This window comes from Chionomys nivalis, chromosome 19 (assembly GCF_950005125.1).
Source record: "Chionomys nivalis chromosome 19, mChiNiv1.1, whole genome shotgun sequence".
In the NCBI taxonomy this organism is placed as follows: domain Eukaryota; kingdom Metazoa; phylum Chordata; class Mammalia; order Rodentia; family Cricetidae; genus Chionomys; species Chionomys nivalis.
This window is the reverse complement of record NC_080104.1, coordinates 31,322,219-31,350,156: the sequence shown is the minus strand read 5'-3', so window position 1 is coordinate 31,350,156 and position 27,938 is coordinate 31,322,219. Positions and strand designations below refer to the sequence as shown.

Here is a 27,938-nt window from a genome sequence, read left to right as displayed (position 1 = left end):
TGGATTTGCGGCCTTCAGAATTCTAAATCCTTCCTTTTGGTTGCGTCTCAGTGTCAGCTTCATGACAGCCATTGCTCTGTCCGGGTCATTTTAAAGCAATAACCCCCCACCCCCGCCAACAAACCTCATCACACCCCATGATACCTGGAAGGTAGCAGAGGCAGCCTTAGCTCTTCCTCTCAGCCTGACAGACACCAGCAAAAAACAGATGGAGCGGTCGCTAATACCGCTAAGCAGTTATGAAAATGAACGCCCTCCTCACACTCATTAACGCTGCATATTCTCAGCTTCAACTTTAAGTTGCAGTCAATCTGATGAGTAGAAAATGTCAACCCATGTTTTTAATTTTCACTCCCTGATCACCAGTGGAATCAAGCCGCTCCTCCCCTCTGTTGGCTGTTTGTGATCCCTTACTCTGCATTTCCTTCTGGGCTTCCTTACCCATCTTTCTATCAGGCAATTTATCTTCTTAACTACATTGATTTATGTGTTATTTTTCCTGTTTGTTACAATGTGTTTTCTCCTAAGGTTGTAAATTGTCCTTTTGGAAAGCTGTTTTGTAATTTATTAAAATTTAATTTTGTTTGGTGATGGTGACACACACCTTTAATTCCAGCTCTTAGGAGGTAGAGGCAAGCAGATCTCTATGAGTTCAAAGTCATCCTGGTCAACAAAGCAAATTCCAGGACAGCCAGGACAGAATGGGACCCTGTCTTGAAAAGCAAAACAAAAACAAACAAATTTAGTTTTATTTTATGTGTGTTTTTGCCTGCATGTGTGTCTCTGCACTACATGTGTGCCTGGTGCCCAAGGAAGCCAGAAGAGGGTGTTTGATCCCATGGAACTGGAGTTACAAAGAGTTGTGAGCTGTCATTTGAGTACTGGGAATCAAAGCCAAGTCCTCTGCAAGAACAGCAAATATTCTTAACCTCTGAGCCATCTCTCCAGCCCTGTTTTTAATTTTTGTTACATTTACTTATTTTATGTACCTGTGTGCACACGTGTGCTGCAGCACGTGTGTCAGACAGAGGACAGTTTATGAGAGGCAGCTCTCTCCCTTTCCCATATGGGACCCGGGGGTCAAATTCAGGTCATCAGGCTTGGCGGCAGGCACCTTTACCCAACGATCATCTTTCTAGGCCGTTTTTAGAAATTGGTTGTTGTTGTCATTTTGTTCTTTGAGACAGGATCTTGCAGTGTAGCCCAGGCTGGCCTAGAACTTGCCTCAGCCTCCTGAGCGCTGGCTGAGATGGCAGGTATGGACTACCATGCCCCGCCCATAAATAACTTAGAGCTGCAGGAAATAGGTGTAGACAGTACAGAACCCTGCCTGGCTTACTGTATGACGTAATCTTTGCATCTTGACTAGGTAGGCCTTGCCTAAAACCACACACACACACACATACACACACACACACACACACAGAAGAGCTATTCTCAGCCAGGCAGTGGTGGCGCACACCGTTAATTCCAGCACTCAGGAGGCAGAGGCAGGCAGATCTCTATGAGTTTGAAGCCAATCTGGTCAACAAAGCAAGTTCCAGGACAGCCAGAGCTGTTACACAGAGAAACTCTGTCTCAAAAAAACCAAAAGAGGGGCTGGAGAAATGGCTCAGTGGTTAAGAGCACTGACTGCTCTTCCAGAGGACCCAGGTTCAACTCCCAGCACCCACATGGCAGATTACAACTGTCTGAAAATCCAGTTCCAGGGGATCTGACACCTTCACACCAATGCACATAAAATAAAAAAAAGATAAATAAATCATAAAAAAAAAACCAAAAGAAGGAAGAGGAACTATTTTCTTTTCTTTCAATACTGACTTTAGTAAATTCCTTTTCTGTACTTTGTTCCTAGTATCTCTTAATTCTACACAGAATCTGCTTTTCCTGTGGAATTCCCCTACCCCTGAAAAAGAGTGTGGATGCAATGCCAATCTTTTATATTAATAATCCGTCATTTCCCAATAGACTTGAAGGTATTGTCATATTCCAAATCCATGCCTGTGCTCATTCTTCCCGCACTGATGTGGAGCCGGCATCTTTGCAGCTTCCCTGTGTGTTCCTAGGCCCCTGACAAGTGCTCTCGAATGGCTGAGAGTATAGTGGAGCATCCTTCACCTTATTTCAGACGGACGTGTCTAGGCCACAAGTTTTGCCAGCAAGAAGGCTCCTCATTTGGATGAGTGGTGTTTAGATTAGCTGGCAGAGGTGGCAGACACCTGTAATCCCAGCTCTCAAGGAGCTAAGGCAAGAAGATCCTGAGTTCAAGGTAAACCCAGCCTACTTAGTGCGATCTTGCCCCTCCCCCGCCCACAGACACACCCTAAATAAGACAGGTACAGCCTATAACCTGAGTGCTGTAGAGGTTGAGGCAGATGACTGTTGAATTGGAAAGGTAGCTTGAGCTACAGGATGAATTCCAGGCCAATCTAAACTATAGTGTGAGACTGTGTCATGAGGAGAGGAAATGGGAGGAAGAGAGGACAGGAAAGGACAAAAGAGAGGAAAGGAGAGGAGGCTGAATAAAGAGATGGTTCAACAGGTGAAGTCTTGTTATATAATCATGAGACGCTAACCTGAGTTTGGATGCCCGCACTCATGTAAAAATCAGACATGACCACACATAATAGCTGTAGTCTCAACACTGGGAGGCTGAAACAGAGGCAGGAAGGTCTCAGGCGTTTGCCCAGTCAACCTAGCTAGCCCAACTGTCCAGCTCCAGATTCAGTCAGAGACTGTCCTGGTTAGGTTTTTGTCCACTTGACACAGGCTAGAGTAACCTTGGAAGAGGAACCTCAATTGAGAAAATGCCCCCATCAGATTGACCTGGGGAGCACTTTCTTCATTTATGGCTTATGCGGGTGCACCCAGTGCACTGTGGGTAGTACCACCCCAGCACAGGTGGCCTTGGATGGAGAGAAAGCAGGCCGTAAGCCGTCTCCTCCTTGGTCTCTGCTTTAGTTCTTGCCTCCACGTTTCCACCTGAGTTCAAGTCATGACGGCCCTAGGATGTACTAGGATTTGGAAGCTGAATTAAACCTTTTCCTCCCCAAGCTACTTTTGGTCATGGTCTTTATCACAACAATAGAAACCTAACTAGAGCCAGGTGGTCCTAGCACTTGGGAAGCAGAGGTAGGCGGCTCTCAGTTTGAAGCCAGCCTGGTCTACAAAGAGAGTTCCAGGTCAGCCAAGACTGTTACATAGAGTCTTGTAACCAAAAAATAAAAAACTGAAAAATAAAATAAACCTAGCTAGAACAGAGAGCTTTTCTCAAAATATAAGGCAAAGAGGCAAAGAATAATTGAGGAAGATATCCAGAGTTGATCAATTGCATGCACACACAATTATAGTAATAATTTTTTTTTTTTTTTTGGTTTTTCAAGGCAGGGTTTCTCTGTGGTTTTGGAGCCTGTCCTGGAACTAGCTCTTGTAGACCAGGCTGGTCTCGAACTCACAGAGATCCGCCTGCCTCTGCCTCCCAAGTGCTGGGATTAAAGGCGTGCACCACCACCGCCCAGCTAGTAATAATTTTTAAAAGAAGTTTTATTTTACTTTTTTTCCTAAATAGAGCATTCAGATAGTACCAAGTTTAGGTCGTGCCAAGGAGTGAGTAGGAATGGCATGTCCCAGACACACACCACCCGCCTGCCATCTCCAGTCTCCGTGCCTGTGCGTGCACAGGCTCCCTGCAGGTTCTTTTCTCCTCGAGGTATGTTTTGGCAAGCCTTCCAAACTGGCTCATAAAGAGCTTCTAATTCTCCTTCCCGTCTTGCCGTGGGTCTTTAGTTAGAGCCGCAGCAATGATGGTAACACAGGAGCTTGCTGGCGGCCTGGCTCTGCCCTTGCTGGGGGCAGCTCCGCTGGGCTCAGTGCCCAGACTGACCCCAGGAAGAAGCTGTCACACTCTGAATCTACTTGATTGGTTAAATACAAAGCAAGAACTCCCGCTGACTTCCACTCCCACGGATTTGTGCGGCGCTTTCAGCACTCCAGCCGTGATCCAGACTTCAGGGTGCACACCACAGTGTGAGGAAGCTCCTACCTTAACCATGAAAACAGATGGTAAAGAAGCCACCTGGAGTGGGACCAATGGAAGGGGGGGGTTCTTGAAGGGACATCAGTACGGGGAAGGTGACCCCACTTGGATGGCACTGGATTCTGCCTTCAGTGAAGGTCTCTAGCGTATGCTCATGTGCAGACCAAACCTCGCTGCCACTGGAAGGAGCCCCATCAGAATGATGAAGGCAGCCGAGGGCTGCACGTCTCTGCTAAACACTAATGTCGCCTGGCTCCAGGGCCCGCCTCCTTCACTGTCTGTGACTGTTTATTAAACATCCCAGCCATGCTGCTGCACTGTGGCCTTCAGAGGAGAGAGAGAGAGAGATGATGAGACCTACTTAGACTGCCTGCTGCAATGGAGGTATGGGTGAAGACTTACTAAATATGTCACAAAACCCACCCTGACGGCAGATCAGCCCTCGGCTGAAAGAGCCCTCTTGCCTGTGTTGACAAGATTTGAAGAGACAGGCTCAGCTCTCAGGTTCACAATGTGCATGTTTGCTCATGCCTCCTCAGGAAGGCCATGTGGTAGGATGGAGTCGACTTAAAAATGTGCACGCTTGGGCTGGAGCAATGGCCTTGGAGTTAAGAGTTCAGATATTCTTGCCGAGGACCTGACTTCAGTTCCCAGAGTCCACATCACAAGCACCTGGAAGTCCAGCTCTAGGAGCATTTGTTACTGTGCACTACCCCAGACACAGACATACGCACATACACACAAACATGCAGACTTGGCTAGCCAGTGGAGGCTCGTGATCATAATCCCAGCACTGGGGAAGCAGTGGCAGGCAGTTTGAGGCCAAACTGGTCTACAGAGTGAGTACCAGGCCAGCCAGTACTATATAGTGACATCCTGTCTCCAAAAACAAAAAATAAATCAAAAACAAGAAAGAGGAGGCCTGGAATATGGCCAAGTTGGTAGAACGCTTGCCCTGTAAACATGGTGGTTTGCGGGGGGAGGTATTAGAAGAAAGGGTAGTGAAACAATGCTAACTGGGGAAGAACAGGTTATAATGATATACAACTTTAGATAAACTGAGGGTGAGAGAACTAGTCTATATAATCCCAGCATGTGGGAAGCTGAGGCAGAAGTTCAAGGCCAAACAAAAAAAGACCGTGTGTGGTGTCAAAGCCCTGTAGTTCTTGCAAAGTACAGTTGAAGGATAGAGTTCTGGGCTAGCCTTTGCTACTTAGTGAGTTTGAAGCAAGACCTTGTCTCAAGCAAGCAAACAACTGAAACAGAAATCTGTGTAAAATGCTATGGCAGCGTTGCCGGAGGGGACAAATCTCAAGGTATTGAGATAAGCATGAGCAGCTTTGCCTCTTGAGTTCGTCTCTTCCAGATGTGATGCCTTCCTGTTTTTGCTTTTGCGTCCACAGCCTGGTTTACAGAATTAGTTTCTCTTCATTTTATTTACACTTAATAAATGTGCATTTGTGTGTGTGTGTGTGTACGCATGTGCACAAGAACAACTTGAGTCCTTTCATCTGTGGGCTTTGGGGATCTAACTCAAACCCATGTCTTTAATCCCAGCACTTGGAAGGCAGAGGCAAGTGGGTCTCTGTGAGCATCCTCTTTGACTACCTGGAGATGCCCACTCTCAATCATGGTAGGCTCCACCCACCTGTCCCCAAGTTAGAGACCCTCCTCTACTCAAGCTCTCCAGATGAGCCCCTCCTGGGGCACTCTGGGACCTTACTTGTTTTTTTGTTTTGTTTTTTCTCTGCAGCTGAAATGTGGTGGTACCTTTGTTAACTGTTCCCTCTTCCTATGAGTGGCAGCAACCTGCCAGGAGAGGTGTCTTGTCTCCTCGGCCCTTAAAGGGATCAGAATGTGAAAATTTTTCCGTAAATACGGGAAATAAGTGAATGTCATTTGTTTTTCTTATCTTTGCTCTGGTGCTGTGTCTTTTTGTATGGTTGGTTATTCATTTATTGTTAAGGAATCCTCAAATTTGGCCATTCTTCCTGTGTTGGTGAAACCCCTTCACTGTGTCTCCCTCAACTGGAGGGAATATGCCTTTGTCCCAGTTCCTAAGAGTTAGATCCTGTGGTGGTGCACACCTTTAACCCCAGTACTCAGTGGTAGGGGCAGGCAGATCTCTGAGTTCCAGGCCAGCCTGGTCTACAGAGTAAGTTCCAGGACAGCCAGGGCTACACAGAGAAACCCTGTCTAGGTGGGCAGGGGTGGGGTGAGGGTGGGTTAGATTCCTTCCTCAGGAGGAATCGTAGGAACATCTGTAATGATAAGACATCAGCACGAGCCAGGCTTTTCCTGAACGAGGTTTTTGCTTGGACCCCTGCTGCCTACTGTCTATAGGCCCAGTGAATTCTGGCTCTTCCCCTCCCCAGTATCATCTCAGTATCTTTTCAGTGTGAAGTGGCCAACCAAGGAAGTTCAGTCTCCCTGTCCCCCCCCCCCCCCCCCAGGAGGCAGCTGGTGAAGAAATGCAGGCAGCCTGAAAGGAAGCAGTTTCACAACCAGCAGATTTGAGTATTGGGATCAAAGCAGGGGCACGCGCGGGTGCCCGGGTGTTTGGGCATTTTCTCTGACCCCTCCTCCTCTGCTGCTCTCAGCCCCACCTAGCACTCAGTTTCTACATCAGCTCCTTGCCCACGGTGTTGGATCCCTTCCTGCTTCTGCTTTAGACTTTCTGTTAGGTTTCAAGCCTGGGACAAACAGCGGAGGACGAACAGCTTATTTAGCACATCAAAGTGGATATTAGCCACTGGGTTCTCCCTGCATCCTTCCATCCCTACCTGTTACAGGGTGTCCTGACTGGCATACCCCATCCCCTACCCTGAACTCTCCAGCCCCGGGGTCTTGGCTTCCCTTCCCTATATACTCCAACCATTTTGGTTTACCTGGCCTTTTTCCTTCTACTCTGGGCCTCCTGGCTGCTGCACCTAGTTCTCCTCTACCCCCTCCCACCCCCCACTCCCCACAGAACTCAGTCTGGTCCTGCCTCTGACTATATACTCTCCCACGTATCTACAGAAACCTCCACCATACCTATGAGCAGTCATGTTTCCTTTCCTTTTTATTTTTATTTTTTTATTGTTTTATTCATTTACCTGCCCTAAAACTACGTGGCCCCTATAGGCACCCACCCTGTAAGTTGCTGTCCAGCCTTCCCTAGGCCCTCAGCAGAGTCCACAGCTGTGACAAGACCAGAACCACTGTTGAGTTTCCCCACTCCTGGCCCTACAATTCCACCTCTTTCCCTCCCACCAGACCCCTAATTCAAGATCCTGACAGTTTTGTCTTTTCTGGAGAAGACTGTGCTCCAGCACCTGCAGTTCCTCCTGGCAGTCCCACTGTCTTTCAAATAACCCATCGGCCACTCTGCAGGAACATGAGCTTCCTTCCCATAAACTGTCAGTTCCTGCCTTTGCTGAAGATCCTTTCAGAGTGGGCATGGGCGCCCTGGATAGATGGCCGAGAGTTAAAACCCCTTGCTGCTCCTGCAGAGGGACCTATGTCTGGTGTCCCCGCACCCACATGGCAGCTCTGTGACTCCATGTATCACATGGCCATCTGTGACTCCAGTATCAGAATCAGAGGTCTCCCGACCTCTAAGAACCAGGCACATACACAAATGCGGGCCTAACATTCATATACATAAACTAAAAAAAATCCTTCCCCTTGGTCTACCAACCAAGCAACCCAGCCTCGTGTTCCAGGGTCTTTGTGCTTACTCTTCCATACTACCTCCCCCATAGTCTTATCTGTGCCCCTTCAGGTCCCCCCCACCATGCACTCCCACATAGCTGCCATATCCTAAAATTTTGCAGCCATCTGAACTCATGCTGAGCATGTGCTTCAAAGTTTCCGGTCGAGGATCCCTTCCCCCGTCTCTTCAGCTGACTGGCTAGGGCTGACATCCCTCACACCCAGGGGTTATTGGTTAGCTGACTTTGTTGAGCCTTGAGCTAGGCGAATGAGAAAGACCCCCGGTGGTGGCGGTGCTCCTGAGGCTGGGCAGCGTGCCTCTGGCTACTAGATGAACACCTTAAGGCGCACAGAGGCAATGGGGTGTTGTGCCCCAGGTTCTAAAGGCAAGGTAGCTGTGGCAGCTGAGAGACCCTGTAGTGAGCTTCGTGCAGATAAGGCAGGAAGAGCACAGGGGAGGTGTCGAGCCAGCACAGGCCCCTGGACCTCTGGAGTTCAGCGCTGCTCCCCCATGACCTTAGGTTCGAAAGATGTGGAACTGGAAAGCTGAGCACAAAGCAAAGCAGGTAGCTTGGGTCAGAGGCAGGACTGCCAGAGACTGCCAAGGGCCGCCAGACGGTCTGCTCCTGCACCTGCGCAGTTGGCTTTGAAGTGAGGAGTGCTATTTTGAGACTGATAGTGAAGTTTCAACACTTCAGCCTTCCTCATTTCTGTCTTCTTTGTGGAAAGAAGAGTGGTTTTATATATGGAATCAGGAGTGGTTGGAGGGCACTGAAGCCTCAGTGTGGAAGTGACATATGACAGCTGTGACCGTGGGGAGGGAGGATCAGTTCCTCTGCCCTCCCGGGCAGGAGCGTGCACGCACACACACCACCTGCAGTACAGGTCCTTGGGAGAGTCTGGGAAGCAGGCTCCCTTAACATCATTCCTAGGGGCGGTGGGTGAGTATATACTTCGGAAAGGACACCCTGGTGTCTAGGTGTCCTTAGAATACATCATACTGCACGAGCTTCTGGAGGGGACCGTGAAATGCTTGTCTGGAGATTCCTAGGGCATTTGATAAAGCTATCATCACATCCTGGGGACAACATAGGAGCACAAGCTGATGAGTTCACCTACAGGGCAGCCTCCTGTGGCCACCTAGTTCACAAACTTTACTAGCGGGGCTTCTGGATGGAGCCAAGCCAAGGTCCTGAATGAGGCGTTTAGCAGAACAATGGCTAGATTCATAGACAACATGACTATAACCGACAGCAAATTGAAGTTTCCAGAAGCTCTCCGCAGACGGTAATGAAGGGCTAAGCTGGAAAAAGAGGCCCTGCTGTACAATTAAGAACAGGGTCTGAGAGATGAATGGGGTTTGACAAGAAGACATGTGAAAGAAAGAAAAGCCAAAGGACATGGGTTCAGTCTGTTGACTGCCAAGAAAATGAGCACCAGCCTCCCGTCCTCCGAGCAGAGCGGCCCACTTGACAAGGAACACAGATAACCAGGGCCATCCACGGACACAAAGGAGAATGAATGGTCAAAAAGATGGAAAAGTGAGGTAGTCGGGCCTGCAGGAGGCAGAGCCATCTGAGTACAGCCAGTGATTTCAAGGATGGGGACAGCCCTACCCACCAGACGGCTCCCAGAGCAGACTCCAGAAGCCTGGTCAGCGTCCCAGAAGGGCAGATTTTTGGCAAAATGTAGGAAGAACTTCCTTTGTCTATCCAGTGAGTGGACTGGACCAGCTCGGCAGCAGATGTTGGCTTCTGGGATGGAAACTGAACCCTTGAGGGGAAGGGCCACAGCTTTGAATGATGCCTGAGTCCGGGGCTCTGGCTTACGTGTCCATTGCCTACAGGTGCCTTTTCCTTTACTTGTGCATGAAGAAAAGGACGCGTACCATAGGTGGGTGCTCAGGGACTTGCCGTCTGTGCACTACTACCCAGTGTCTGCACAGAATGTCACCTGGTCATTCCTTCTGTAGAAGAAACCACTTCCCTGGTGTTCTTCCAACTTATTGGTTCTTCGCCTGTTTCTGAACGCTGCTGGAGATGGGCCCATGCAGTGCGTTCCAGCGAGACTGGCGTGCTGTGCTCACAGGCATCTTGGGGACCAGCTCCCTGGCAATGTGAGTGGTTGTAGCTTCATCTGGCTGTGTGGCCATCCTTTTCCTCGGTCAGTGGTCACCGTATCCCTCTCCTCCAGTCTGCATCATGCATGCCTCCTCCTCCACCCCCATGGGATTGTACAAACACTAATGGAAAACCAGGCTGCGTGATGGCCATGGGCTTGCGGATTCGGGCAGGGTGGGAGTACGGGCATTGGGAAAGATTTTGCAACCAGCTGCACTCAAACCCTGGTTCTTCCTGCTTTGGAAGCACACTCACATGCAAGATAGCTCCCACCTAGTTATCTTGATTAAAGGTGCCACACGCCTTTAATCCCAGCACTAAGGAGGCAGAGACAGGCACATCTCTGAGTTCAAGACCAGCCTAGCCTACAGAGTGAGTTCCAGGACAACCAGGGCTACGCAGAGAAACCCTGTCTTGAAAAAAACAAAAACAAAATCAGAAAAAGATGATTCCCATCATGGATCAAAGAGCCAGTGGTCTGACAGGTGTGTGTGGCCCTGGAGATGTAGGCCATGCCAGGCAGCACACAGCCAGGTGTCGGGCAGCATTCCCTTAGAGGAGCAGGCCAAGACTGCTGCAGCCTGGACACACTGGAAAAGGCAGCTCACGCCTTTGGCCAGATGCCTGGTAGCCTTTTAGGGCAGTTCAGCCTCAGCAGGGCCTGGTTCCCTTCCGAGGGAGTGAAGACAGCACTGGGGAGTGGAGGGGGTGCTGTGCTGGCTCATGTCCCTTGTCCTAACATCACAGTGGCATACACTCTGCCTTCCTGGGTGCTCCTGCATGGCTCCCAGTCCCTTGTGAGAGCTGCCCAGACAGCGGCAGACTGGAAGCAAAGTACCCAAATCCTCTGGGCTAGGTTTAGAAAACCTTGTTCCCGATTTTCTAGTGCCCTGGGTGCCTCTGTGTGCTGATCCAGTGTCCTGGTCTTACAGGCCTCTGGGAGGTGGGCGGGCCAGAGGCCCGCACTGGCCTGGCCTGGTCTGAGCACTGTGCTGGAGCCCATCGCCTTACATGACATCTGCTGGGAGGACTCCAGTGGCTTCTGCATCTTTCTTTACTTGCCTAGTTTGAGTTCTGGAAAAGCTTTGCCAGGTGGGGTTAGGCAATTTCTGTGGAGAAGAAGAGCCCAACTGTCTGGGCAGGGTTCTCTGCTTGCTCCCTGCACAGCTGGGGTGGCATTTTGGGTGGGTCCTCTCTGCTTTTTCCCTTTCAAACTCGCAGTCTGTCAAATTAAAAGTAGCCCCTGTCCCTGTTTCTCTGCGGGACTGGGAATTCAGGAAGGAGTGTCAGGAAGGCTGTGGGCAACAGACAGGCAGCGCCAGCATGGGGGGCTCAGCTCTTAGATGTGGGTTCCTTACATCCACTCACCCCTCAATGTTGCCTGCTCTTTGTTTTTGGTTTTTTGTTTTGTTGTTGTTGGGGTTTTTTGTTTTTTTGTTTTTTCTAGATTACAGCCCTGCTGTGACCCCCACCACACCCCACACACTCACCCACCCCTTCCCTCTGGATACTCCCCCAGTCCCGCTGTGAGGCCTGTCAGCTCTGGCCCTCTCTCTGACCGGCCCCTCCCCACCCTCTGTGGGCCTTGGTGTGTGTGGGGGATTAATGAAGCCCAGATGCAGGACTCCTGACTCTGGCAGTAGGTTTTGGAGCACCGCAGCGGCAGCTTGGAGGAGCCATTTACCTCCCACTGTGTCTGGGCCCAGCTGCTGCCGGATCCTAGAGCCCAGGAACAGCTGGAAAACAGGTCCTAGCTACAGGCAAGCCACAGAGGGTCGAGGCCTTGATGAGGAGGAAGCTGGACTTCAGACAGAGCATAGAGCGAGGCGGGGAGGGGGCGTGGAGGAGCAGGGATAGGGGCTTCTGACTCACCATCCTGTGTCCGCTCAGATGGCACTGTGCTCACTCTAGCTCTCAGAGTCCTGGGGAGCCCCGGGACCTCAGCATAGCCCTGCAGAAAGAGGTTAAGGCTAAAACCAGGCGAAATTCTGTCTTCCCAGTCAAAAATGGCAGAATGACTGGCTGGTTTCCCCTTCATTTGCCAGATGCAATACGAATACAACACATAACACAGCCTTCTTTTAAAGCAGAAAGAAAAACAGATTCTTCATCTGAAATTTGTGCTTAACAGGGCATCCTAGACTTTAATTTGCTAAATCTGACAAACCAAGTCCTCTTCCAGCCGAATCTCTTTTTAGTATAATAGCTTTGTTGAACTACAGCGTACAGACCACTGAGCCTATGTCTCAGTGGCGTTTTCCCAAGTCAGACATGTGAAACTACCACCCAGATTGGGAGAGAAAGGACAGCTTGAGCAAACCTCGGGGCCACCAGGACCCCGACCTCCAGCCTTCCATTTCAGACTTGATGCAAATGAATTCTCACACTGACTTCCTTCTGTAGCTGCCATCTTCCCCCACAGCAGAGTGAAGAGAACATGTGGAGGAGGTTATGTAGCTACCGGTCCTTCTGTTTATCGGGGTGCTTCTGCTGTGAGTACCTCTCTCGTACACGAGAGCAGGTGTAGGTCTGTCCTCAGTTAATCTTTAGTTTTCCAAAGGGGTCCTGACCCTTCTTGTGAGCTATGTGAGCACCTCATGGTCCCCCACCTCCAAGTGAGTGGCCGTTTGTGCTTTCCACCGGAGCCCTTCAGAAGGTGTTGGCACCACCTGCTGCTCTTCTTTTAAACCAAGAACCCCATGCTTTGTTGATTCTTCCGATTTTTTTGAGTGTTACTTAAGAAAAATCAACAAAGCGCGCAGAGCTCAGGCCCCCAGGCTGATCACAATCTTCTCTGCTGGGTGGAGGCTGCCTCAGCACTCCCACTCCTGGTACTCCCATTGCTAAGGCAAGTGTGGCCCTGGGAACAGTGCTCTGGAACCATCACTACCCACTGAAGTGACTAGGCTTCGTCCTGCCTCCAGAAGTCCTCCTTAAGGAGACATTTCCTGGTGCCCGCTGTGGCCTGCATCTGGTCTTTCTGGTCCTCATGTCTTTCCACAGATGTGACTGAGGGCACCGACGGGTCCCATGACCTGTGAGCCCTTCTCCTCTAAGAGTCCAACCCCAGACACATGTTCCTGTCATGCTTCACTTCTAGGCCTTTCTCTGCTTCCCTTCCTCTCTTCATTTTACTCCCTGGCATGATTCAAGGCGGTAACACTCGCAGGCCACCGGGTTCCATTCTGAGTGGGTTTACTTACACAGTGCAGTGACAGGTCCCTCCATAAGAGATAAGAATGGCACTGTGGCCGGGCAGCGGTGGTGGCGCACGCCCTTAATCCCAGCACTGGCGAAGCAGAGGCAGGTGGATTTCTGTGAGTTAAGTTTCAGTCTGGTCAACAGAGCTAATTCCAAAATAACCAGGGCTCCACAGAGAAACTCTGTCTTCAAACAAACCAAGACAAAATAAAACACAACAAACAAAAGAGAATGAAACTCTGTGGCATGGCACCTGGCGTAAGGCTCTGGGTTCCGTCCTCGTCAGAATAAACAAATCCTTTCAAGGGGCTGCCTGCTGCCTGCAGACCAGTGTGTGCAGAGACCTGGAACGACATGTTGCAATCTCCCCAGCAAGGCTCAGGTGATTAATTACAGAGCTGTGGCTTGAGAGTTTGACCTGAGGAGAAGTTTGTCCTGTCACCTAATCTCAAAGGTCCCAGGACAACTCTCAGCCCCACCCTCTGGTTTCTTCCTCCCTTCTTTACTCTCCGAAGTGCTTGAGGACCCAAGCTTTAACATCTGAAGCCCACCGGGGCCTTCATCCCTGACTAGAAGATGGCTCAGTCCTGAGTCAGCACTGACTAAGCATTGCCTTAAGGCTGGCCTCAGATGCCCGGCTCGGCTGACTGAAGCAGGAGACCCGTGCAGGCTCACGAGCAGCTCAGGGAGCAAATGGGCTAGAAACTGGGGGTAGCTGGCTCTGGGCATTCCCGGGGCTCTTTGTTCCTTGTTCTCTTTGCTGGCCCCCATGAAGGCTGTCCAGCTGGGAGACAGGAGGATAGTCACCACTATAAGGTGACGACGCCTGTCACATTAGCTGCCCCACAAGAAGTTATACTCTCTTAACTGTCCAGCCGAGACCCAGAGGCTGCTTCAGTGACCGAGTGGCTCTCAGGTGCATCCCAGGAGCCTGGCTCCTCAGGATGGTAGGAGGGGAATTACAAAGAAAAGTTTTCTGAAAAGTGGATGAAAAAAAAAAAAAGACAATAAAGCCTGGTCTCAAGGGGCCAATCATCCACCCTGCTTGAAGTCCTTTGAAATTTGAGAGGCAGTGCACTGGGCAGGACAAAGCGAACAGAGAAGGGAATGTGTTTTTCTTCCGGTTGCCTTTCCCCTCTATCTGCGTATTTTCCTCCTTAGTTGTTTTATGCCTTCCGTCATTGCATTTTTCTTCTTCAGTTATTACTTTGTTTACGGCCCAGTCCCCAGGGTCTCCTGCACGCTATGCGCTGTCACTGAGACACACCTGGTGTTGTCGCTGTCTGTATGCGTTTATTACGCAAAGGAAGGAATGTTGGTCCGCTTTGGAGAAGACCTTTCACCCATTCAGATCTACAGATACGTACAGATCTGAGGGGGTTACAACTCCAAAGAAAAATGTATTATCCTCGCTTGTTGGATATCTCGTCTTTCCAGAACATTCAGAGGCCCCCTGACCTCCAGCCTACCCCACTCAGATTCTTGCTCTTCTCTCTCAGGCTACTTCGAAGCCAACTGAGCCTCACGGTTATTGCCCGGATGCTGGGTCAGCAAGAGGCACTTCCTCTCTGGGGAGAGAAAACCCAGGTGAGTCTGCCTCAGCAGGACCAGGAAGGCCTCTGGTGGGCCACGACCCCTCTTCCCCATAGCCTGCTTACACCTGAGCTGTCATCAGAGAGACCATCCCCACACCTAACCTGGATTTGAGTGTTTCCCTCAGCTTCCTGGGACTAGGGGGATAGTGTGTGGTAGAGCCTTGCCTAGCTTATGTGAGGCCCGGGGCTCTGTTATCAGCGTGGCAAGAAAACAGCCGGTGAGGCTATGTTTCCAGCTACAGGGGAGGCTGAGACAGGAAGATTCCTTGAGCCTGGGACTTAGAGACCAGCCTGGGTGAGGCTGGTGTGGCGGCTTACTCCTTTAATCACAGCACTTTAACTCAGCCACTCTGAAAAACAATAGTTTGCCTAACTGTCTTGTCCTAGGCTCTAGGAATTGACCAGATCTGTGAACACGGAGCCTGAATTACAATTTATGAATTTTGGTAAAATATACATACCATAAAATTTATTATTTCTGCTTCTTTTGTAACATTTTGTTTTGTTAGTCTCCCAGATCCTCCTGCCTCAGCTTCAGAGTGCTGGAATTACAAACGTACTACCATCCCAGCTTTGGTCTGAAGTGTTTTTTTTTGTTTGTTTGGTTGGTTGGTTTTAATATATTTTTATTCTTTGAAAATTCCATACATACATGCAACATATCTCCTCCTATTTGCCCTAAAGTTTCCTAGACCATTCTTACCCTCCTAACTTCATTTATAGCCCGTATACACATTGATGTGGGACCGTCCACTGGGCCATGGTCTCCCTTCCAGGGGCCACATCCTTGAAGAACACTGACAGGGCTAGAATGATGACTCAGCAGCTAGAGCATGCTCTGCATTACAGAGAAACAGAGCTCACTTCCCAGCCCCTAGGAACCTCCCACTCTTCGCTTCCCAAACCCTGGTTCCATGACAGAAGAACAATAAAGATGGAAAAAAACGCTATTAAGTTTTTAAGCTCCTACCCGAGTCCCCCACTCCAGGGCTAGGCATCCCTGGGGCAGCAGGGGTGAGTTCAGGCTTCTTCCCAGACTCTTCTCTCTGTGGAGCTCTGACCCTGCCTCTCAGCTCAGAGGCCATGGCCTTCTTGAGGCTCCAAGAATAGGATGGGGAAGTTGAAAGCCTCTTGCTTCCACTAGGGATCTCCCTGGATTCATTCTTGCAGTTTCAGGGTCGGCCTGGTTCAACAACACTTAAGAGGCCAGGTACACAGGCAAAGGCACGCCCAGCACATCCCCAGCTAGCTAGAGTCAAATCCAAGCTTTTGTGAGGGAGCTAAAAAAGGTGTCAGTTGGTTTGGTTGGAAGGAGGGGGCTGGCTCCTGATTCTGGCTTCAGCTCCCCACTTCCCCTTAGCCTGGAAAGCGGGAGCTTGCCATTCCTACTCTGGCTGAGCTGCCATCTCAAGGAGGCCTCCTGGCCCTGTCTGTCCCTTACTTGTTTGGTGTCTGCTGCATTGTCTTCCCCAGACCCCTGTTCCCAGGCGGAATCTGGGGCCCCTGAGTTGGGAACCAGTGGTGTCTACTTGCTCTCCCTTGCCCCTCAGCCCAGGAAGGCAATGTAATTTATAGGATAAAGAGACAGCCAGGGTCCCAAAGACAGAGTGCTCTGCAAGCCACCCCCAGGGAGGTCACTGAAGAAAGAAAGACAGATTAGGAAGTCAGGAGCAGGGCCAGCTGAAATTCAACCAGACAGGTTGCCCAAGGGCTGCCATGGAAGCCTGCTGTGAAGGCGTTGGCTTTGGCCAGATGAGCTCACTAAGCCCCCATAGAGAACTGACAGAGAAGAAGGAAAGAAAATCAGGACTCCAGGGAGGGTAGGTCCCTGGGACCTCTCGCCCAGAAGCTGGGTTAGCAGGGACCCAAAGGTGAGAGCATTTCAAAGCTTAGTGGTTTCTCTGCAGGGAGTGTGAGGGGAAGCCCAGTAGGGCTGCCAGAGCCTGGAGAGGAGGCAAACTGTGTGTGTGCTGCTTGGTCAGCTAGGGAGCCAGCTCAGGAGATCTCTGCAACAACCAAGAATCCAGGGTCACAAGGTCGGTCAGGCAAGTAGAACCAGACTCTGCTTCTCTGCTTGAGGCCCCTACACCTACCTGCTTGTGACCACCAGGGACCCAATTCTGGACCCATCGGTTTCTTATACACTGACTAGGCAACTCAGATCCCAGGCTCAGGCTCAGACACCAGGTGTGACACTTCCAGATGACTCCTGAAGCGGGGTGAGCCAGCTCGCTGTGACCTGGGTGACTAACACTGCCTGAGGATAGACTTCTGAGAAGGTACCTGAGCCAGGTCTCAGGGGATGAGTCCCTGCATGCTGAGTGTACCGCCGGGAGGAGAGAGAGAGTCAGCGGTGCCTCTGCAGGGAGGAAGACCCAGCAGCTGTGTTTAGACTCCGCTGTTAGTCTCTTCCTGATGTCTGGTCACCAGGCGTGCTCCTTCCCTGGCTGGCCTGTCAGAGCCATCTTCCTTAGACTTGCCTTCGAAGGACCACTTTGACCCCCAGCCACCCACGTCCCCTCCGCACAGCCATCCCTGCCCGTACCTCCCTTGCACTGAATGCACACAGCTCTGGCTGTGCACTGGTTGCCCCTTCACCTGTAATAGTGGCGGCTTCCATGCAGGCAGCACTCACTGTGTTCTGAGAACTGTTCACAGCGCTTCCCTCCCTCAAAACCTAGGGCTGGAAAGGCTGCTACTCTATCCATGTTTTATAGATGGAGAAACTGAGTCAGGGAAGCTACACAACAGGGAAGAGGGGGAGCCAGGACTAGAATTGTGCCATTGCGGCCGGGCGGTGGTGGCGCACGCCTTTAATCCCAGCATTCGGAAGGCAGAGGCAGGCAAAGCTACAGAGAAACCTTGTCTCGAAAAACCAAAAAAAAAAAAAAAAAAAAAAGAATTGTGCCATTGACCACTGCAGCATGTTGCATCACCTCAAACCCTCCAGCCTCTTCCCAGGCTCTTCACAGCCTATACCACTGTGAAGGGACTTCCGGGGTTGATTCTTTTTTTTTTTTTTTTTTTTTTTTTTTTTTTTTTTTGGTTTTTCGAGACAGGGTTTCTCTGGAGCCTGTCCTGGAACTAGCTCTGTAGACCAGGCTGTCTCGAACTCACAGAGATCCGCCTGCCTCTGCCTCCCGAGTGCTGGAATTAAAGGCCTGTGCCACCATCGCCCGGCTCCGGGGTTGATTCTTAGAGAAGCAGAGTCCTGGGGTCTGAAGTGGCTGGGAGGGGTTCTCAGTACCCAACCTGCCACCCCCCCCCACCTCTGTCCCCGTCTCAAGCCACAGCCAGTGCCTCAGGAGCAGGAGTTGGAGAGCTAGGCTGGAGAGACAATGGGTCGGTAGAATGCGACAGCCCAGCACTTGGGTTTTCCCGGAGAGTCCCGGGGTTGGACCAGTCATTCCTGTTGTTTCATTGAATACTGGGAATACTTCAGAAACAGTCGATGTTTAGCCTCAGGCCCCAGTGTGCTCTAGAGTCTGGTCTGGGCAGGAAAAGAGCTGAACTGAATGAAGTCCCTCTCCTGTGCTAGTCCTAGTCCGAGCAGGCCAACAGAGGTGCAGAAAAAGAAGTAACATTTGGGGCAAACTTGCAGAGAATGCAGGTGCTATGGGGAAAAAAGTTTAAAATTTTTCCTAGAAGAGGAAAAACAGCATTGGGTGGGTGCGGTTTTGTAAAGGCGAGGAGAGGAAGGGACATTTGCACACAGAACTGTAGGAAAACCTACCTTTGGTGGGGGAGGGGGTCACTTCCGGCTGAGGAAGTAGGAAGCACAAAGGCCCAGGGGCTCTAGAAGAGGACATTTGGGTTGGAGGGAAAGCACAGAGACTGGTATGGATGGAGCAGAGGGCTTCCAGGTCAAGAGGAGAGACAGAAACTGAACTGTAAACATGTTAAAGCCCTTGAGACCCAAGTGCTGGAGGATGAAGCGAGGGGCGAGGAGGGTGCAGGGCAGTTGGCCTGAGAGTAGCAGAGATGGAGCATGGCTGCTGCTAGGTGACTTCCCAAGGACAGCTGGCAGGGCTCCAGAGAGCAGGTGGGAGCCCTCCAGGAACCAGACTTGGAGGGAAGGAGACACCCTCTCAGCAGCCAGGCAAGACACAGGTGGAACAGGTTTGGGAGGAAACTCGGAGTTTGTTTCTTATACCAGCCTCTTGCAACACAGAAACAAGGCAAACCTTTTTGTAAATATGTATTTACTATGGTGTGTGTGCACACACCGCAGTGCCCACATAGAGGTCAGAGGACAGCTGCAGGAGTCCATTCTCCTGTTCTCTCCTTCCACGGTGTGGGACCCAGGGAGTAAAGGCTTGACAGCAAGCACCTGACCCTCTGAGCCATCTTATCAACCACTGTTTGGAGATTTGCTCCTGCCTCTGCTTCCCAAGTCCAAAGTTTACAAGAATGTGCCATCGTGTCTGGCAACTTTTTTGATGTTGTTTTGTTTTGTTTTTGTTTTTGTTTTTTGAGACAGGACCTCTCTGTGTAGTCCTGCCTGTCCTGGAACTCACTCTATAAACCAGGCTGGCCTTGAACTCAGAGATCCACCTGCCTCTGCCTCCCAAGTGCTGGAATTAAAGACAAGCGCCACCACCTTCAGCCTCAAATCATGTCTTGAAATTTGGAAAGCAAGGGTTTTGAGTGCCCAAAATTAAGAGGGATACAAAAGCTTGAATCTCCTAGGAAATGGTTAACTGAAGTCCTAATGCTATTTATCCATTCGCTTGCCTAATGACTGCTTAATAAGCATCAGCCATGTGCCAGGCATGGTGCTTAGCCCTGTGCACTGCAGGAGACAGTGCTGACCTCACAGCCAGGGAAGGGGCTGACAACTAAGCAAGCAAGTTCTGTGCCTGCAAGAGGGTAGATGATGCCATAGGGAAAAGGTGTGCCGGGTAGGGGACTGGCAAGGGTAGTAAACACCAATACTGTAGGCTGTGGGTTACATGTGACAGTGGACTCCACAAGGAGGGACCAGTTCTGCAATGCCTCTGTTCAGACACCTCAGGAAGGACCAGGCTCCAGAGAGCAGCAGCAGCAGGTCATTTGGGACCTCCTCGTGTCTTACAGCCACCTCTCCTGTGCAAACTGGAGGCACTGCCAAGATCTGAGAGCAGGAGACACATGCTGTGTAGACAGTTGCTTTGCCAGGATCTCCTCCTGCCAGGAGACTGGCAAGGCCAGTGGAGGCCTGTCCTTCTGGGTGATCATCACTTCTTGCCCTGAGGTGTCTGCCCTAATGGGCTGAATGTTTGCTGAGTTGGCACTCTGCAGTGGAAGTAGGGGGTGGGGGTGGCAAGGGTGCTGGTGTGGTCTTAACCCTCCCTCTCCAGGACTTTTGCAGACCAGAGAAGCCTTCATCCAGGAGAGAGGGTGGTATGTGGGGGTGGGGCGATGCGGGAAACAAAAGAAAATCTGAGACCAGAATGCTAGATTGCACTGAGGCACCGCCAACCTGCTTTCCTGGAGCGAGAGGAAAAATAAGAGTGAGCAAGTGAGCCTGGTCTGTGCTTTCCCTACTGGCCCTGCCCCCAGCTCCTAGAGCAGGGAGAGTCCTGGATTTGCTGGGGAGGGCCTTTAGTCACTCTGGGGGCGTGGTCTTCGAGGCAATGCGGGGCAGCCCAGTGCTTGCACAGCTGTGAGCAGCGAGCCTCCAGCATGCGAAAGGGCAGGGCTGTTTTGAAAATTATCCCAAAGGCTGGCACAAGGCAGTACTGCTCTCGATGCAGCCCCAGATGGAACCTATCCCTGCCCAGATCTTTCCTCCCCTCTTTTGCTGCCGTCTTTCCACACTGCAGAGAAGGCCTGGCCTCCTTCCAGGAGCCAAAGCCAACCTGACTACCAACCAGCTCTTCTTCCTCCTCTCCCTGCCCAGCTGCTCTCCAGGGCTTCTGAGGTTGAGGGCAGCTGAAGTGCTGAGCAGGTGCTGGGGAGTGAGTCACAGGAGGAAGCCAGGTGTGGCGTGCCACCCGGCTGGGCTCAAGCTGGGAGCTGGGCTCGGGGCTCAACCCTCTTGTCTGTGGCCACACTACACCTGCTAGATCTAAGGAGCCGGTCCTCTTGAACTACTCTGACTCTGCCCATTCCTCCACATCCTCTGCCATCCCTAGGGTTGCACATGGATGGCTTGGAGGGACGAGGACTGGGGCCTACCTGCCTCGACCCAGCCATACTACATCATCTGGGCAGTCCTTGCAGGGACCCTATGTTTGGGGTGACCAGGGGGAGGGGCTAGCTTCAAAGCCTGTTTTGTTCAGAGGGGTTGGGCAATTCTTCAAAGCTAAACAGGGGGTGGGTGGGGTGCCTGGTAGATTAACAGATCAGCCAGATCCCTCTGTAGACCTTGCAGGGAAATCCCCATCTGAAGGACCCACTGAAAGGAAGTTTCTGATGGAGAAAACTGGATATAGATACTGGATGAAAGTAAATTATTGGTTATTTTGTTGGACAAGAAAATAGTATGACTTTTTAGGTGTAGCACATCACGGCTGTCTGCACTCCATGTGCTACCATACAGTTCGTGAACCGGGCAAGGGGCTGGAGATTGAAACACATAAAGACTCACAGATACAGAGAGAGACACAGGTCATCCTTGATCCCAAGAATGCCCCCTTTATTGTGTCCAGGGGCCACATATATAGAGATCCTTAACTGATAGTCATGCCCCAGCCAAACCCACCAGAAACCACTCCCCTGCCATCAGGAACTCCTGAGGGTGCTCAGAGCAGAGGAAAACAAGTTGTTTACAAGAATTTCAGGATCTGGGGGTTCACTGCTCCCAATATTTAGGAAAAGAAAAAAGAGGACTGGGCAAGACACACATCCCAGTACTCAGGAGGCAAAGGTAGGGATATGGCTGCAAGTTTGAGGCCAGCCTAGTCTGCAGAGGAAGGACCCCATCTAGAAAGAAAACAGAATGTGCTAGGGAAATGGCTCATTGCTGTAGAGGCACTTGCCACCAAGCTTGATGGCCCTAATTCAGTCCCCAGAGAGAATCGACCCCTGCAAACTATCCTCTACCATCTGAGTGTTTGCTGTAGCTTGTTTGCACGCATGAGTGTGCGCACACAAATAACATGTAATAAAAAAAATTAAAAGAATTGCCAGGCCCGGTGGTCCATGCTTGTAATCCCAGTACTTAGGCAGAGGTGAGAGGGTCACAAGATTTAGGCCAACTTGGGATACAAGGGGCAACCTTGTTTGAGACAAACAGAGCTGTTGGTATTCTTGATAGTGTTATATCGTGGGGGACCCATATATATATAATCTTCTTTATGGCTTAGAAGACTCAGTATTTGGCATTCCTGGGAGGGAAGAGTATGGTACAGATACAGAGGAGTTAGGGACAGGCAGGCAGAGTGGTTGTGGTTGTGACTTACAGAATGGACAGGCAAAGCTATGGATTGAAGAGGTTCAGTCCTTTTCCTGTGAATTGAATATGTTGCAGCAACAAGCTAAGTGACAAAAAAGGGATACAGGAGAGAGTATGCTATTGGCCGAAGGGCTGCTCAGGTGGCCAGGGACCTGCGCAGGTGGCAGGGGACCTGCGCAGGTGGCAGGGGACCTGCGCAGGTGGCAGGGGACCAGCTCAGTGACTGAGGACCTGCTCAGTGGCCAAGGTCCCACTCAGATCGCTGAGGTCCTGCTCAATGTCAGAGGGAATCTCTTTCTTACTCTTGATTTTCCAGGGAATTAGGGTAAACCTTAAAGTCTCGGGAGAGCTTCCTACTTCATCAAATTAAGGGAGGGCTCACCCTGTGCTAGGTACTGTGTGTGTGTGTGTATGTGTGCACGTGTGTGTATGTGTGCACGTGTGTGTATGTGTGCATGTATGTGTATGTGTATGTATGTGTGTATACATGTGCCCATGTGCATACGCACATGCTCATATACACATTTCTCCTCCTAGGAAGGAGTGTGCATCATTTTAGGGAGGTCACACACACAGCTCATAAGTGAGAGTCAGATTCAGGTCCTGGAAGCTTGGCTATGACCCTCTGCCACAGCTGAGGGCATCTCCCAGAGCTGTACACACACTCGGTCACAGTCTCCTCTCTCCTCCCCAGCTAGCCGTACTCGGTCATCTCCTCAGCCTCATGAGACCATCATCCCTCAGGCAGTATCTGGACGCAGAGACCTTGCCACCTTCTCAGGGGAAACGGCCAAGGGCCAGTGCTGAACTCGACTACAAGGTAAGCACCTGAACCCCCTGCCTGCCTTTACCAAGAAGGACCCTGCTACTTCATTTAACGGGGAAGGCAGGGCTGTCCCCATTGCACAGCCTGTGGGGCCTGTGGTCACTAGTCCTTCCAGAACCAGAAGCCACTCCAGGACAGAGGCCAGCGAGCTACCTTCTATGTGGGGAGGAGGCACTCAGTATCTCTCCCAAGCCTTTAGTTAGTCCCCTTGCCCACCTGTGCCTGTAGGTGCAGGTGACGCTGTGGGCCCAGAGCTATGCCTAGTTTCCTTGTTTATTCTCACTAATTTTGACCAAGGCTTAGCCCTTGACCTTTCTCCAGTTCTTCCAAAGAAGTTCTTCTGGCCGGGCGGTGGTGGCGCACGCCTTTAATCCCAGCACTTGGGAGGCAGAGGCAGGCGGATCTCTGTGAGTTCGAGACCAGCCTGGTCTACAAGAGCTAGTTCCAGGACAGGCTCCAAAACCACAGAGAAACCCTGTCTCGAAAAAACCAAAAAAAAAAGAAGTTCTTCTAAGCCCTGACCAGCTCTCCCGAAAGGCAGTGAAGTGTCCTGGTTTGGGAGGTTGTGGGTTAGGAATTAGCAGAGGCCCATGCATCCCCGGGGTTAGTGTCAGAGCAGGGACCAAGGTGACTGTGGGGGCTTCCAAGTGCATCTTCCTGGGCTTTTCTATCCCTGGAGACTCAGGATAAAGATGGAGATGGGGATCTTCTAATTCAGAAAGGCAGGGATTCAAAACTCTGGTTCCTGAGGTTGGATATTAACAATCCAGAAGTCCAACCTTTGGGCATCACTCTGAGAATCAGATAAGTGAATTAATTACTTAATGAACACAAATGAACCATTAAGAAGATAGGATAATCCCCCACGTGCACAGGTACACACTCCCCTTCAGAACGTGCAGGGAAGGTTGCCTTTGCCTGCCTTGGGATTTGTCTTAGTGCTTTTACAAGGCTACAGTCTCCTAGGAAGGTGGGGGCCATACACACATCCCTTGTCCTGTGCCAGGTATTTCCCAGGAAACAAGAGTGGATGACACAGACAAGTTAGGAGACCCTGGGTAGGTAGGTTGTCATAGCTGGATACTAGAGACCTCGGGGTGACAAAAGGGGGGAGGGTATGAGAAAGAAGCGGCTGCTGTCTGGCTGTCTGGCTGTCTGCACAGAGACTATATGGCCTCCAGGAACCTTCAGGCCAGGCTGCAGCCTCACCCAGCAGGGGTGTGGCTTCTACTGAGCCCCAGGCTCCCACTGGGCTCACCACATTGCTGACCTGCTGGTAATAGGGGCAGAAGGTGTCTGTGTAGCAGTCGGGATGGGAGGATGAACAGACTAAGAAATCCTTTATTTTGAAGGCTCCAAGCACAGCTACTCCTCCCTCGTTGGCTGCCTGTTAGAAATCAATCGTCCATTTTGACTTAAAGCTTGAGGAGAGCAGAGCGGAGCATTCAGGGGTGCTTACTGCCCCAAAGCAAAGGGCACACTGGCTGGGTCAACAGTAGGGGTGGGTGGGGCTGCCGTGACCTTTAGAGCCCCTGTGCTGCAGCCAAGAGCACTGCAGAGCCTCTGGGCTCCCCTTCACCTTGACCTCTGCTGGTGAAGTGGCTAAGGGCAGAGGCAGTCAGGACCAGGGGACAGGACAGAGGGGGACTAGTGGAGTGCCATAATAGAAACGTGAAATGGTTCCAGCTCTGTGCCCTGGGCTGGTGGCTGGGAGGGGCCAGGCCGGGCAGGTGACTAGGTCCCACTCCACCTCAGCCAACTGACTCCTCATTAGGTCTGAGCGTGTTTCATCTTCAAAGATGAGATGGGGCTACTCACCAGCCAAAATGAGCAGAGGCGTCATCCGCCCAATTTTACAGGGAGTGGTGGTCTGGGATGGGGCAGCCTTTCATCCACAGAGCTCAAAGTCTTTGTCTTTTTGCTTCTCAAGTGCAATGGGGAAACTGAGGCCAGAGTTCAGGTCAGCTGGAGGTGATCAAGCATGAAGGAGACAGCTTCTTCCCAGCCTTTGAGGCTGCAGTGCTGAGCTTCTGCCTGTCCCACACTAAATACACTCCTGTCTGGGAGATTTCCTGCCCTAAACTGTAGGGGTCACAGCGCCCCTCCAGCCCTGCGAATAAACACTTCTGCAGACTCTTCTCCTGATCTTCCCACCTTCTTCCTCCCCCAGGGAAGAGACGAGGGCACAGCATGGCTCCACTGTTGTCCCCTTGCATGGCTGACTGTCTGGCTGGACTGTGGGCACAGCTGTGTGTCTCAGCATGGCGTGTTTTTTGCCACTAAGTGAAAAACCAAACAAATGAATTGTATTTCATCTCTCTTCCTCTCTCCTCTGTTGTGGCCATCTGCTCTCCTGCTCCCATTTTTGAAACTGCCCTCCCCCCTGCACTGCCTTTGACCAGTGATAGCCCCCTGATCTCTTAATATCCTTGTATCATTAAGACCACAAGCATTTATGGAACCCCGGACTTCAGAAGTATTACCTTGGGTAATGAGGGAACCAATCACAGGGCATTGTTGGTAATTATAAGTTAGTGAGGCTCCTGCCTGGGAAAGCTAACCACCAAGTACTTTAACAAAAGAAGCAACTGCTCAGGCTTCCACTCTGTGGTGGGGGGGCGGGGAGAGCCAGGCTGGAGGCAGGGGCAGGTTCCCAAGAAGGCCGTTTGTCCTACCAGGGTCAAAGTCACTTACCATGCTATTAGCACATACAAAAATATGCTTGGAAAACAAGACGTTTTGTGGAGGGCTGGAGTCTAACTCAGTGGTAGCATGGTTAAGGAACATTATAAGATTGGAGTATACAATGCCTGGCTCAGTGCCTAGTGCTGTAGTCTAGGCTGTTCAAGAAATTCAGTGGTGGTGCACATCTTTAGTCCCAGCACTCCGGAGGCAAAGGCAGGTGGATCTCAGTGAGTTCAAGGCCAGCAGGGTTTTACAAAGAAACCCTGTCTCAAACCTCCCCCCCCCAAAAAAAAAAAAAAAAAACTGAGGCAGGGAGATTCATTCTCCCAGCCCAGGAGTTCAACTCTAGCATAGTGTCTCATCTCAAAATATTCATATATAGTGCCAATCTCCTTGATGACTATCTGTGCCCGGTTTGAACTAGCCTTTCCCAGAGTGGAATAAACATCTAGGTGAGAAGATGCTTGGGGCTTGGTACCCCCTAGCAAGAGGCAGGCACCCTGTCTGTTTCCCAGGTGGGAGATGACAATGTTTACACAGAGGCGAGTATAATAACACTAAGGCTGGCCTCCTTATGCTTCCTTTTGGCCCAGGGGGGCACAGGGCACACTGCCAGAGACGTGTGCCCTGTGCCCCCCCCCCCCCGCTGCCGCCACCCCGGTGAGACTGGCCTTCTGGCTGCAGGCAGAAAACATTGCATAACTTGACTCAGTTTTGTCCTCCCGTCTACCAGCTCAGCCCTCCAGCCCAGCACTGGGGTTTCCGGGGCACCTGGTTTCAACTATGGTGTCATCTGAGTGTGGCCAGGTTTGGCCTGGTTGTACTATGTCCACTCCTGGAGTTGGGTTGTGGCCCGTTCAGTTTTATGGAAGTGGCTGATGTTTTGGTCTTGTTAAACCTGCCGTTATGTTTCTTGTTTCTGTTTAACCACAGTTATCAAATCATTTTTGCTTTTTCTACCATGTCTATTGCTGTGTGCAAATGCATTTACTATGCATAAATGTGTAAATATATATGTGTGTATGTATATATGTATGTGTGTGTACACATGTGTAAATATATATACTTGCACTTTTTTCTGATACTGCTTACTATCATGATACCCTGTCACGTGTTAAGCTTGCGCTTCCAGCCGGGTGGTGGTGGCGCACGCCTTTAATCCCAGCACTCGGGAGGCAGAGGCAGGCGGATCTCTGTGAGTTCGAGACCAGCCTGATCTACAGAGCTAGTTCCAGGACAGGCTCCAAAACCACAGAGAAACCCTGTCTCGAAAAACCAAAAAAAAAAAAAAAAAAAAAAAAAAAAAAAAAAGCTTGCGCTTCCTATTGAGTTGCAGCCCAGCACAGATGCTGTATTAGTGAGGTTTTCCCCGCTTAGAAATTTGGAAGGTATAGGGAACCAGAATCTGATGGTAGGATGGGAGTGTCTCTCTAGTTGGTTAAATTTGAGGAAGTTAAATGTCTCCCACTGTGGAATGAAAACTGAGGATAAAAAGACCAACTTGGCACTGGGAGGCTACTTCCTTTTTCCCTTTTCCCGTGTGCCTCCTCCCAGCCTGATAGTGGATGCCTTCCAAAGATGACAGCTTGACGCTCACTGGGGACTGTACATCAGTCGGTCACCTCCTGCAGGTGCATCCATTCCTTGTGACTTTCTGTGGAGGTCCCAGGCTGCAGAGACTTGGGAAAAGCTTGTTTACGGAGGATCAGTGTTTGCGAAGAAGCGATTTTATGGAGGTGGGGTGTGCTTTTGACTGTGGGTGATGCTGGGGATGGGCTCCAGCCAGCTGCAACTCTGTGGAGGTGTGTGTCTGCCCAGCTTGGGCAGAGGGCGTGGCCTGCCGTGTGTTTGTGTGTGAGTGCCCTGTGTGCATCTCCTGTAAACCCTGTGGTGTGCCAGGTGTGTTGGGAGACCTGGTGAACAAGTTTTGCTGCTTTTGCTGCTGCGACTATAGACTGCAGCTGTCTGTCCCTGGGCTGGCTGACCTTGCCAAGAACTGCCTTAATGGGCGGTTGCTGCAGGGACAGGAAGGGTTAGCTGCCCTCTGGCATCTCTGTGCTCGACTCTGGCCTCTCTTGCTGGTACTTCCAACTCCAACAAGGGGATGTATGTTCCCTGGGCTTGACTTGAACCCCTGTGTCGTTTTCAAAGACAAGCAGATCCCGGAGCCACTCCCCTTGCCCTTTCTCACCTGAAAGTACAGCACCCCCATCACACACACACACCCTCCACACACACACACCCCACACACACCCCACAGTGCTGTAAACTTGGGTCAGAACAAGGTTAGGAGAGCCAGGAGGAAACTGGATTTGAGGAATGGAAAACAGACATGCAGACTCCTGAGTTCTTCCTGTCCAGCTTGTGGTTCTGTTCCATCTTCCTTCCTCCAAAATGAGCA

The 27,938-nt window shown here is 50.9% G+C and overlaps 1 protein-coding gene across 2 annotated transcripts in view; it reads left to right on the top strand.

Annotated features, from left to right (window-relative positions):
• The window catches only part of Fam178b (family with sequence similarity 178 member B), a 95,103-nt gene that overhangs the window by 56,969 nt on the left and 10,196 nt on the right, over nucleotides 1-27,938 (top strand). For both annotated transcript variants that reach the window (XM_057751773.1, XM_057751771.1), the window contains 2 exons: nucleotides 14,553-14,640; nucleotides 22,721-22,846. In XM_057751773.1, the coding sequence (XP_057607756.1) occupies nucleotides 14,553-14,640; nucleotides 22,721-22,846 (214 nt within the window). The remainder of the gene's footprint in view (nucleotides 1-14,552; nucleotides 14,641-22,720; nucleotides 22,847-27,938) is intronic.